Source organism: Phocoena sinus, chromosome 3 (assembly GCF_008692025.1).
Source record: "Phocoena sinus isolate mPhoSin1 chromosome 3, mPhoSin1.pri, whole genome shotgun sequence".
NCBI classification, from domain to species: domain Eukaryota; kingdom Metazoa; phylum Chordata; class Mammalia; order Artiodactyla; family Phocoenidae; genus Phocoena; species Phocoena sinus.
Genome location: NC_045765.1, coordinates 49,512,708 through 49,526,447, shown reverse-complemented (window position 1 = coordinate 49,526,447; position 13,740 = coordinate 49,512,708). Strand labels below are relative to the sequence as shown.

At 42.1% G+C, this 13,740-nt stretch overlaps 1 protein-coding gene across 3 annotated transcripts in view; it reads left to right on the top strand.

Annotated features, from left to right (window-relative positions):
• SH3RF2 (SH3 domain containing ring finger 2) overlaps positions 1-13,740 on the top strand; it is a 143,757-nt gene that overhangs the window by 49,547 nt on the left and 80,470 nt on the right. For all 3 annotated transcript variants that reach the window (XM_032627944.1, XM_032627946.1, XM_032627945.1), the window contains exon 3: positions 11,329-11,598. In XM_032627944.1, the coding sequence (XP_032483835.1) occupies positions 11,329-11,598 (270 nt within the window). The remainder of the gene's footprint in view (positions 1-11,328; positions 11,599-13,740) is intronic.

Genomic DNA, 13,740 nt, shown 5'->3' with positions numbered 1-13,740 from the left:
TTTACAATAGTCAGGACATGGAAGCAACCTAAGTGTCCATCAACAGATGAATGGATAAAGAAGATGTGGCACATATATACAATGGAATATTACTCAGCCATAAAAAGAAACAAAATTGAGTTATTTGTAGTGAGGTGGATGGGCCTAGAGGCTGTCATACAGAGTGAAGTAAGTCAGAAAGAGAAAAACAAATGCCATATGCTAACACATATATATGGAATCTAAAAAAAAAGGTTCTGGAGAACCTAGGGGCAGGACAGGAATAAAGACGCAGATGTAGAGAATGGACTTGAGGACACAGGGAGGGGGAAGGGTAAGCTGGGACGAAGTGAGAGAGTAACATTGACATATATACACTACCAAATGTAAAATAGCTAGTGGGAAGCAGCCACACGGCACAGGGAGATCAGGTCCGTGCTTTGTGTCCACCTAGAGGGGTGGGATAGGGAGAGTGGGAGGGAGACGCAAGAGGGAGGAGATATGGGGATATATGTATAGCTGATTCACTCTGTTATACAGCAGAAACTAACACCCCATTGTCAAGCAATTATACTCCAATAAAGATGTTAAAAAAAAAAAGTAAAGCATTTGAAATCCAGATGTAACTTTTGGACAGGAGAGGACAAGCCCAGCCACTTCAGCTCTCCTCTCCAAAGTCACTTTCCCCGCGGTTCTGGGGCACTCACGTCCCTTCACTCCTCACCACAGCCTGTCCTGCAGTGGCACCTTTACTCACCAGCCATTCTAGGAGGACCACGTACACAAGAGCAGAGACAGTAGTGGAATAAACTGCCTCTACCCATGACTCAAATCTCAATGATTATCAATATTTTGCCAATTTGGGGTCATTTGTAGAGATGTGGATGGACGTAGACACTGTCATACAGAGTGAAGTAAGTCAGAAAAACAAATATCGTATATTAATGCGTATATGTGGAATCTAGAAAAATGGTACAGGTGAACCAGTTTGCAAGGCAGAAAGACACAAGTAGAGAACAAACGTATGGACACCAAGCGGGGAAAGCAGGGGTGGGGGTGGTGGGATGAACTGGGAGATTGGACTTGACATATATACTCTAATATGAATAAAATAGACAAGTAATAAGAACCTGCTGTATAAAAATAAATAAAATTCAAAAAAGATATTTTGCCAATTTGGTTTCATCTCATCCATCGCCCTTATTTCTAGCATATTCTAAAGATACTCCTGGAGCTCTGATCATTCACTTAATATCCCATTATCATTATCATTTGAAGGAATGGTAAAATTCACCTTTTTCACGTTGCAGTTGAGGAAACCGAGGCCCAGAGAGGTTCAGTGCCTCTCTCAGGGACCCAAGTCTGTAAGTTGTGTATTATATCTAGGGGCCACTTCCAGTCCCCAGACCAGATGGCTCCATTATCAGAAACGTTCTGCTGTTTGCCTGAATCCTGTCGTCACCAGTCATTCCTCTTTCAGCTCCAGAAACCTCCACATGGAGGTGAAAGAGAGAAACAACTTGGCGGAGAAAGCCAGTGTACGTGTGACCACAGTTTTTTTCCCCCTAAGTCAGAAAAGTGGTGGTGATGGTGGTGGGAGGGTCATTTGACTCATCTTCCCTCCCTCTGCATGGTGGACTTGGCTCAGTTTCTCGAGCCATATGGAAAGAGACTCATCCACCAAGTGCCACACCTACAGGAAAAGCTCTCTCTGGGAATGGAGAAAATGGAAGGGGGCAGAGTGGCCTCCCAGGAGGAGTGAGATGGCTCTTCCCTCTGTCCTTCAGGCTCCCACGCACCTCCAGCCCTCCCTCACAGGTGCCCTGTACCCTCCTGTTAGAAGAGATGGCAACCAAAATGCTTTGGTTCCCTGGAGAATTCAGTGTTCTGCCACTGAACAGCTCCAGGATCTGGCACCAAGCTCATCTCAAATGCAATCCCAAGCTGTGTATTAAAAACCAGCTTATGTAGGTAGCCAAGAATATGGCCATGAGCATGTCTGGGATTACCTCCTGTGATGGGGGAATGAAATCACCCCAAGGCAATCTCAGAGAAATGTCTGGAAGGAAAAATGAAAGCATGCTAATGGTGACCCTGAAAACAGGCTGCTGGTTATGAATGGTTCTTTCTCTGCCCACTGGCGTAAATCCTGCTTCCTTCCCCCTTTTCCTGCCCTAGGACCCCTGATAACTCAGAAAGAAGGCAGGAGAGACCAGGGGAAAGAAGACTGGCATATTCCTGATGCCTGATTGATATTTGATTAAGGGAGGAAGGAAGGAATGCCGTGCCCACTGACCCACAGTGGCAGGAGATAGATAAAGAAGGAAAATGGACAGACAAAGGATTAATCTCCAAACTATATAAACGGCTCATGCAGCTCAATATTAAAAAAATAGACAACCCAATACAAAAATGGGCAGAAGACCTAAATAGATATTTCTCCAAAGAAGACATACAGATGACCAAGAAGTGCATGAAAAGCTGCTCAACATCACTAATTATTAGAGAAACGCAAATCAAAACTACAATGAGGTATCACTTCACACCAGTTAGAATGGGCATCATCAGAAAATCTACAAACAACAAATGCTGGAGAGGGTGTGGAGAAAAGGGAACTCTCTTGCACTGTTGATGGGAATGTAAACTGATCCAGCCACTATGGAAAACAGTATGGAGGTTCCTTAAAAAACTAAAAATAGAACTACCATATGGCCCAGCAATCCCACTACTGGGCACATACTCTGAGAAAACCATAATTCAAAAAGAGTCATGTACCACAATGTTCAGCTCTATTTACAATAGGCAGGTCATGGAAGCAACCTAAATGTCCATCGACAGATGAATGGATAAAGAAGATGTGGCACATATATACGATGGAATATTACTCAGCCATAAAAAGGAATGAAATTGAGTTGTCTGTAGTGAGATGGATGGACCTAGAGTCTGTCATACAGAGTGAAGTAAATCAGAAAGAGAAAAACAAATACCATATGCTAACACATATATAAGGAATCTAAAAAAAAAGGAAAAAAAAGTGGTCATGAAGAACCTAGGGGCAAGACGGGAATAAAGACACAGACCTACTAGAGAATGGACTTGAGGATATGGGGAGGGGGAAGGGTAAGCTGGGACAACGTGAGAGAGTGGCATGGACATATATACACTACCAAACGTAAAATAGATAGCTAGTGGGAAGCAGCCGCACAGCACAGGGAGATCAGCTCGTTGCTTTGTGACTACCTAGAGGGGTGGGATAGGGAGGGAGACACAAGAGGGAAGAGATATGGAGACATATGTATATGTATAACTGATTCACTTTGTTATAAAGCAGAAACTAACACACCATTGTAAAGCAATTATACTCCAATAAAGATGTTTAAATAAAAACAAAAAGGAAGATGTGGCACATATATACAATGGAATATTACTCAGCCATAAAAAGGAACGAAATTGGGTCATTTGTAGAGATGTGGATGGACTTAGAGACTGTCATACAGAGTGAAGTAAGTCAGAAAGAGAAAAACAAATATCATATATTAATGCATATAGAAATGGTACAGATGAACTGGTTTGCAAGGCAGAAATACAGACACAGATGTAGAGAACAAATGTGGACACCAAGGAGGGGAAAGCAGGGGGGAGGTGGGTGGGGGGGTGGGATGAATTGGGAGATTGGGATTGACATGTATACACTAATATGTATAAAATGGATAACTAATAAGAACCTGCTGTATAAAAAATAAATTAATTAAATTAAATTTTTTTTTTTAAATCACACACACACACACACAAAGGAAGGAAAATGGAGAGCTGTGCTCTCCCAGGTCTGTACCTAGGACTAGAAGAAGAGAGGCTGAGACAAAAGGCTGGGGGGAGAGAAAAAGGAGAGAGATACATGACAAAAGTCACAGGACAGAATAGACTTTTAGATATAGCTATAAGGCCAATAATAAGAACCTTCCTTGCACTAGTTCTCCTTCCATCCCTCAGCATCTCTCACCTCCCTATTCTTCTCTATAACACTTACTCCAACTTGTAATTATGTGTATACTCGTTTATTTATAAGTTTGATCTTTGTTTCACCAGGTAGACAATGCCTGGCATGGGTGGCACTCAAAATGACGCCAGGTAAACAGTCTCTCTGGTCAGGCAGGATATTCCAGGGACTTAGAGAGTTTGGCCCAGGTCAAGGGCCAAAACTTCCATTGGAATCTGCAGGGTTTGGGTAACACAGACTTGCTGAGTTTACGGCATAAAGAAGTATTAGTATTAGCCCCAATTCGTGGATAATCCAAACTAAGAATCAGGAAGACTTAAGTGATTTGGCCAAAGTTACAAAAGCCAGAATGCAAACACCTTACTTGACTCTAACATCTGTGTTCTGTTGCACCCTAGTACCACCCCTGAACAAGTAAAATTCTCTATGAAGGAAGAAACTCACATGGTATGTCTCATAAGCCTGGCCTCAAATTTGAATGTCAGGATTCAGACCTTCTGGTGATCTCAAGCCCCCAAGCACCAGACGGTCTGGGATTTGTCAAGCCTTGATAGATCTGATGCTGTTGAGTGAGCACTGAAGTGTTCCCCCTCCTCACCAGAGAAACATGAGCACAAGGGCCAGCCAGCCCTTTCTAACATATGCTCCCTTGCCCCCGACATCAGGTCCAAAAGGGTTGCCAACATGAGGGAGAGATGCAGGATGGCTCAGTTGTCTAAGCAGCAGCTGGGAAGTTAGGGCCCAGGACAGTTAGCTGACCCTTTGCCTCACGAGTGGAATGAAATCACAGGGGAAGTCACATTTACTTTACCCAGCATTCCCCAGGCCCATTCTGCTAATCCTGCAAAGTGGTCCAGATGCAAATACAAGGTCACATTAGTGGAGTAAAACTTCTGAGAAGCCAGTCAGCAAAAGAGCCTGTGTGACTGGTTCAACTCAGTGATTCCTGAGCTTATTTGAGTATGGAAACCTTTTTGAGTATGGGTAGCACGAAATTGTTAAATTCAGGGCAATTGGAAAAGAGGACCCAAACTCTCCTTTTTTATTTTCTAGTTCATGCCACTAGATCTTTCCAATAATTATTATCAGTCATATTTATTAATCTTATATGCATTCTTTTCCTCCAGGAATGGCAATTCCTGGATGTTTCTTGATTAATTCACAAATTCATTCACCAAGCATTTATGAAACACCTGCTTGTGTCCAGGGCTCAGAGACAGAGTTTCAGAGGTGTTTCAGACACAAATCCTAAACTCTCGGGCAGAGAATTCATAGCCTGGTGAATGATACCTGAGCCAAAGGCCAGGATGTTTTCTCTTGGCTCCATTCTCCTGTGACGGGCCATCTCATGACCAGCTAGAGAGGTAAGCAGTTAGCTCAGCATGTTGGTTTTGGCCCCATCTGATGCCAGAAGTAGAGAACCAGGCCTACCTCTTTCTAAATAAGTGGGAGTGCCACTCATGCATGGTGAACAGTTCATTACACAGGAACAGGCTGAATGCTCACTCCAGCTCAGCTTTTTCCCTTGTCTCATCACTGTGATGATTCCAATCTTGGGCTCCTTTTCTCTTACCCTGTTATCAATCCATATGCCTCCTTCTTTATTTTCCAATTGGAAATAAGCTCAGAGCTCATTGGCAGCTAGTCCTCCTGCTGTTTCTGAATTCTGCTTTTTGGATATTTCACTGCTATGCAGTTTTGTTGTTTCTGGGTTTTTAATATGCATTAATCAGGACTTTTTCAGTTTCAGGGGTCAGAAAATAACTCCAAGCAGTTTCAGTAATAAGCAATACATTGAGGATATCATCTCATTTAACTGTGTATCCTTTAGGCACAGTTGGATATAGACATTCAAATTTTCTTGTGAAGGCTCTATCCATTACTTATCTGTTTATCTCACGATATCTCTAGTTCTGCTGCCTTCTGCAGCTTCACTCAGGAAGGTGTGTCTGCTGGCTGGGAAATATCACCACTGGTAGTCCAAGGCTTGCCACCTCCAGGCTCATGATCCAAAAGAAACACTCTCTTCTTGGGTGTCTATATATCAAACGTCAAAGAAGATTCTAACTGACCCTATTTGGGGCACACGCCTGCCCTGTTCCAAGCTTTATGCCAGGAGGATTTGGGCACTCTGTTGCCGAGCCAAACTTGGGTCCACTCACCCGCACAGTAAAGCCAATCTACTGACATCAGGTTGTGGTGAAGGAAAGTGCGGCGTTTACTGCAGGACACCAAGCAAGGAGAATGGGTGGCTAATGCTCAAAAGACCAAAACGCCCTGAAGGATTTCAGGGAAGGGATTTTCAAGGCAAGGTGAGGGAGAGGGTTGCCGGGTGCCGGATCAGCTCATGGACATTTTTCTGATTGGTTGGTGGAGAGGTAACTGAGTGGTATTTTGGGAGTTAACATCATCAACCTTTTGGATTTAACTGGTCTGGGGTCTACGTGTATATGGTCAGCATGCAGCTAACTTTTTTTCACCTGGGGAGGGTTTTAGTATCTGTAAAACAACTCAAGGACATGGCTAAAATATTACTTATAGTCCTTAAGGAGGAACTGAAGGTCCTTGACTTTGTATTATGGCTAAACTATTATGTTGTCTCACTTGACTGTTTTTGTTTCTGCATTTTCTCATTTTTGATTGAATTTGTTCTCTGGAACTCAGGGAAGGCCTAGGAGGCTAAAGCTCTTTTACAAACAGGAGGCAAGGGACATGGTGGGGGTGGGTGGGGGTGCTTCTGTCCCCAGAAAGGCCTTCACAGGGCCTTGCTCGGTTATATAGCCTTGTTCGGTTATATAACTGGCCAGCCTGGGCCACATACCCATGTGTATGCAGTGTGACCAGAGTGAATAACATGCCCATGAGAAGATGGAGAGCAAATGGGTGGATCCTCAGAGAAGGGATGGCTGCCATTTTATTACCAACACACGTAACTACTACAACATAATTTTACCACTAATGTCTCTGCATACCCCCTGCTTCCTTATTTCAGGGTTCTGTGCTTTATCTTCCATCAAAAGCATGGACCTCGTGTGGCTTTCACCTCACCTTACTGAGATGACAAATCAATAGACAAACTACAGGTGCATAGAAGTATTAATCCTTTTGAATCTCAGAGAAGGAAAGCTTTGTAGGCGCACACACAGCCTTCCACTGGATTATCTGGCTTTCTGAAAAACACCAGGAGAAACATTTGGTAATGACCTGGCTGTGAGACCGCCACACCCACTTTATCCCCATTCTCCCTCCCTCCTGCACCTGTCGAGACAGAAAACAATTGGGGTGGTGTTTTGTTTCACCCAACAAAACAACGGGTGATGGCTGCTGCAGAACTTGGAGTCATTTTCCCTTGAGAGAACCATTGCTGACTAGATAGAATCAACCAGCTGAGTCTCTCCAGGCAGGTGCTTAACTTTTATGCGAGGGCTCTAGAGTTCAATAATTCATGCTCGTGCAGCCAGCAGCAAGCAGATGGCATTCAAACTCTATTCAGATTGTGATTATAAAACATCACCCCAAATGAGTTTTACGATGGAAAAACATACTAGGTGACTTCAGCGGGATGAAAGAGAAATCAGGGCTTTGACGTCAAATGAACGGAAGTCAGTCTCGGGGCCGCTGTACATTGGCTGTGTGACTTTGCCTGAAGGTTGAACGTCTCAGAACCTGTTTCTTCGTCGACAAAATTAAGATAAACCTACTTCACAGGGCTTTGAGCTCATATAAATGAGATAGTACTGTACATGGAAAGTGCAGTAGTGCAATAATGTAAGACAAATTTCTATGGCTTGCCAGAAACACAATAAATGCTAATTTCCTTCCCCTCTTCAGATTCTTTCTCTCTCCTTCCCCACCCCCACCCTCTTTACAGCATGGAAGCCAATGTTTTCTATAAGTATGAATGTAGGACTGAGAGTAAAAGGGGAGAATGAAGAAAAGAGGTGATGAAAAGAATCTTCATGTTAAAAATAGAATTTACAGTTTGCTTCCACAATAGTTTATCTCAACTGAGGGGAGATAGAGAAAAGATGAAGATGGTCAGGCAATTAGTACTCTCTCAGGGTTTCAAAGTCTATGCACCTTCAAAGAGATTTAAGCATTTTGTGCAGTTTTAGTCTAATATACTTGCTCAATAGTCATTAAAATACATAAGCCACCTTGTATGGGAATGTCTTCCAGAAAAGAAAGGGAAAAAAGCAGCTCAGCCATTTACAAAACTACATCAAATCTCCATTTTAGTTAGAATAAGACATAACTCAGACCAGCGGCATCAAACTTGGATGGATGGGAGAGCTGGATAAAAATGTAGCTACTTAAACTGCCCTCTAAGAGATTCTGGTCAAATTGGTCAGGGATGGGGTCCAAGAGTCTGCATTTTTTACATTTCCCGAGACTGTGATCTAGGTAAACCACAGACTTCATTTTGAGAAACACTGGTTGAGTAGTTAAGACCTTGGGCTTGAGAATAGACATACTTGAGCTCAAATTCCAAAATCTACCACTTTCTAGCTTCATGAACTTTGGCAAATTTTTAACCTCTCTGATCCCCAGTTTTCTAATCACAGGTTGTTGTGAGAATTAAATAAAATATACTGTGGAGTGCTTAGCACAGTATCTGGTACATAGGAGGAAGCACTCAATAAATATTAGCTATTGATATTATCATTATTATGCAAAGTCAAAGGAGCTTCAATTCCTTTTTTCCTAATTTTTTCATTCTTCCTTCCTTTTCTTTCTTTTCCTTTTATAAATCCAAAATAACAGTGTATTAGCCAAGATGGAAGTTTATTTAGATTTCAGACACACGTCTGGAAGTAAAGTAGTCCAGGACTTGCCTGGCAGCTCTGCAACCCAGACTACTTTCTCCCCTTTTTAGGTGTGACCCTTATCCTCATTGTTCAAGATGGCAGCTAGAGCGCCAGCTCTGCATCCCACATAGCAAAATGGAGGAAAGAAAAAGAAAGTCAGTCTCTCTCAGTAGGGACACTTCCTAAAATTTGCTTATATCCCATTGGCCAGATGTAGCTGCCAGTGAGCCTGGTAAATGTGACCAGTGTGTGCCAGGTGCTTATATACCCATAAAAATGTGATTTATATCACAGTGTAAAATTGGGAGAAGGCTTAGGGACAATTATTATTCCCTGATATGTCTAACCCTGGGAGTCTAACAGATTCAGATCATTCCCCAGAAATCCTCTGTTCTCGATCTGCTTCTACCTGCTTACTTCTCAGGTAAGGGAGAAGCTTCTCCAAAAGGTAGTTACATGGTTTGTTGATCCCACTCAGCTAGGCTTATTTTCTTCCGAAATTCCTCCCATACCTTTCACTTCTCATCCCCCAGCTTCATTCATTTTCTTTTTACTATCCAATTGTAATAGACAGTACAATTTTTTCATTGTAGAAAACACTGCAAAGCACTTAGGGAAACTTTTTTTTTAATATTCAAAAATCTCATCATTTAGAAATAGCCACTCTTAAAATGTTAGTATATAGCCATCTAGCATTTTCCCCAGGTAAAAAATATATATGTATATTTACAAAGAGAGCCTAGTCTACATAACTGTTTTTAATCTCTTCTATTATACTTAACAGTATATTATGAGTAACTCTCAGTGTTATTAATTATAGATCAACATCATCAGTTTTAATAACTGTAGGGTTTTCCATTGTATGGATGTATCATAATTTATTCAACTGGTTCCATTTATCTACAACAGTGTGTTAAACCTCCTAGCACATACATCTTTGCTCATTTGTCCACCAGTTTCCCAAAGATGAGCTATGTTCCTGTGGTTTTCTAACTCCCCAGGGACCAGCAGAAAACCATTGCTCTGCTGCTGTCCCATCAGCAATATGATGCCATTCAGGCCTTGTCTCGACCCTGAAGCTGCTTGAAATTCCTTTTCAAATGAACACTGCAGACTCTGAAGGTCCTTGAAGGTCCCAGCAAGACTGTCCCCAGCAGAGGGGAATACTCCACCCAATGGCCGAGGAAAGCACAAAATACAATACAATCACAGGTGACACTGAAGGGCTTTCTATAAAACCTAAGTTACTAGAACTTTCCATTTGTCAAACTGACCTCAAACAAGACCAAAGTGACGCCATTTCTCTGTGGAGAAACCAGTTTCACTCAGGAAAAGAAATGCATTTGACTGAAATAATTATTTAGACTGACAATTGATTTGACAAATGACAATTCTTTAGCTGATTTTTTTTAGGTGCTTATTGATTTCTGACTATTAACTCATCTCGGTTGTGCTTCCTAAAGATCCAAACACACATGAGGTTTACACTTTCTAGACAGGCTGAAGACAACTTATAATGCATCACTCTCACGTAGCACTTTCTATTTTCAGGGGGTTTTCACCTCAATTTTCTTGCCATCAACACTGAGCCCTACATTACAGGTGTTAATTCTAAGAGGTGTCATTTATTGAGCACATACTATGTTCCAAGCAATACACAGAATGCATTATCAATATTTTTTAGTCCTCACAGCAACTCTAATGAGGTAGACATTCTATTATTACCCCATTTTTATAAATGAATGTGGTTTAAGAAAGATGAAATAGCTTGACCACAGTCACACAAGAGCAAAGAGGTGGAGCCATAATTCAAAATCAGTATTCAGATCCCAGAAAGAGTCACAGCCTCACTCAAGTTCACATAGTTGTGGAGTCAAGTCCAAAATCCTGTTCCCTGCATAGTGATTAAGAACAGGGTCTGGGCTTCCCTGGTGGCACAGTGGTTGAGAGTCCACCTGCTGATGCAGGGGACATGGGTTCATGCCCCGGTCCAGGAAGATCCCACATGCCGCAGAGCAACTAAGCCCGTGCACCACAACTACTGACCCTGCGGTCTAGAGCCCGCAAGCCACAACTACTGAGCCTGTGCGCCACAGCTACTGAAGCCCGCGCCAAGAGCCCGTGCTCCACAACAAGAGAAGCCACTGCAATGAGAAGCTGGCTCACCACAAGGAAGAGTAGCCGCGTTCACCGCAACTGGAGAAAGCCCGCACGCAGTAACGAAAACCCAACGCAGCCAAAAATAAATAAATAAATGTATATTTAAAAAAAAGAACAGGTCTCTAAAATCAGATTGTCAGAGTTCAAACCCCATATCTGCCATTTCCCAGCTGTGTCACCTTAGGCAACTTCCTAAACCACTCTGTGCCTCAGTCACCTCATCTTAGAAAGGGGAATAATAGTGTTTATCTCAAAGGTTAAACAAGATGACCCACGTACGGCACTTAGCACATAGGAAGTGCCCTGTATTTAGTTATTAATATGATCCCTTGTGTCCCTCCAGCCTCTAAGCCATACATATTTTATTGATCTGTGACACTGCAGGTGCCGCGAGCAAAGGCCTTGTGCAACTACCGAGGGCAGAATCCTGGTGACCTGAGGTTTAATAAGGGAGATGTCATCCTCCTCCGGAGACAGTTGGATGAGAACTGGTACCAGGGGGAAATCAATGGAGTCAGTGGGATCTTCCCAGCCAGCTCCGTAGAGGTCCTCAAGCAGCTTCCCCAGCCACCCCCACTCTGCCGGGCCCTCTACAACTTCGACCTGCGTGACAAGGACAAGAGTAAGAACCAGGACTGCCTGACCTTCCTCAAGGTAAGATTCTGGGCAGCTACCAAAGTCACCAGTGACCACATAAAGACAGGCAGAACCTCGAGTTTTTGTTTAATATTTGCTGATTGTTTTTGATTATATTTTATCCATAAATGTATAAATGTGTGCCTATATATGTAATGTGTATGTATAATTCAAACATATGGTAGTAAAGTTGCCAGAGAAATCTAATAGGAGTTTGACGGGAATCCTCAAACCTTTTCTATTGCAACTGCAAAACTAAGTATCCGCACACTCATTCATTCATTCTACAATCACTTTTGAGCACCTGCTCTTTGCAGACACTGGGGAGACAGCATGAACAAGTCACAGCACCTACCCTCAGGCAGAGTAGTGAGAGAAACAGACACTTGGACAGAAGATTACAGACACGGTTTAACAGCGTGCTGCGTAGAACTACAGATCTTACCTCTTCATTGTGTATCTGCAGGGGTATTCTCGCTGACCAAGTTCTGATCACCTAGTACTACTCGTTTACAACACTCTATTTTGTTTGTAAACATTGCATTCAAAACACTCCAAACAACACAATAACATAATTATGTCTTTACACATAAATCACCTCTTACAAGATATATGTTCTGAACACATTAGTTACCTTAAGGTTTTTTCCCTCTCCTTTTTTTTTTTTGGGTGATTCTTCAGCATTTGCAAGTAAGGACAAGTCTACTAAAGTCTAGACTACAACCATCCCTCGGTATCTGAGGGGGATTAGTTCTAGGACACATTGATTCCTGAAGATACAGAAGCCGCGGACGAGGAGGGTCGACTGTACTTTAAGTCATCGTATTCAGTACTTATTATTCCGTAAACATTTGAATTCTCTCTTAGAAACCAAAGTTGGGGTGATTTTCATTCTTTGCTACTTATGATAAGTAGATCAAATACAAGTACAAGTGGCACTGCTACCGTAGCTCAGGAAAGGTCTTTCGTTTTGTAAAACATTTTTATTCCATCACTACTGGAACTGAGATTTACTTAAGATTCACTCAAACTAGATAACCCCACTGTCCTCCATATTTTGAAATACTGATCTTTGTTATTGTCTTAGCACTTCAGAGTGAGTCCCCTAAGGAATGTCATTCTGTAGCTGACCTGTAAACTTTATACTTTGACTACAGCTGGAGAAGGGCAGTTCAATTCCACAAGCGTTTATTGAGTATTTACTTTGTGCCAGGCATTAGACACTAAGCTCTAGGGACACAGCTGGAGGAAGACATAGGCAGGAAGCAGTACCTGCTTTTTTGCCCTTTTCTGGGAATTTGCAAACTGGGACACTTACCCACCTGCTTGTTCATTCACTGAATCCATCCATGTGCCAAGCTGTCCACTGGAGATAAAGTGATGAGTCACTGTCCCAGTCTTCACGGAGCCAGCAATCTAGTGGAAGGAACAGAAATATAAATGGGAAATGAGGACAGAGGACCCAGAAGAGAGGATTTGATCCCTTCTGGAAGCCTACTGAAGGCCAAGACTACACCAGTATATCTCATGGTCTTCCTAAACACAGCATGTCCAAAAAACCTCAAGATCTTCTCTCCAGAAGCTTTTATTCCTAGTATTTTCTATCTCAGTAAATTTTCCAGTTTATTCACACATGCATTTATTCATTCACGCATGCATGCATTCAAGAAATATCGATTGTTTAAAAACTGTGATTCACTATGTTGTACACCTGAAACTTATATAATATTGTACATCAACTATACCTCAATAAAAAAAATTTAAAAAAGGAATGATTGGTTGACTGCTATAGGGGAGCCGCTATATAAGGTCCTAGGGACAAAATGAACAAAACAGATACAGGCCCTGCACACATGAAGTTTATGGTCTGATGGGGTGGACAGGCATTAAAGAAATCATGACCTATAAATATGTAATTACAGGTTGTAATAAGGACAGAGAAATCTAAGAAAGGGTATAATGCAGTAATGGATTTAGATCTGGATTTGTCTATATTACTAAGGGGCATAGATCAGAAGATCAGAGAGATCAGTGGATGAATATTCAGATTTAGACTGATAACAGGCATGGACATGGAAAGGTATTCCTGATGTGATATTAAGTGAAAATTCAATGTATCCTATATGACTTCATTTGTAAGAAATACAAAATAAGCCAAAT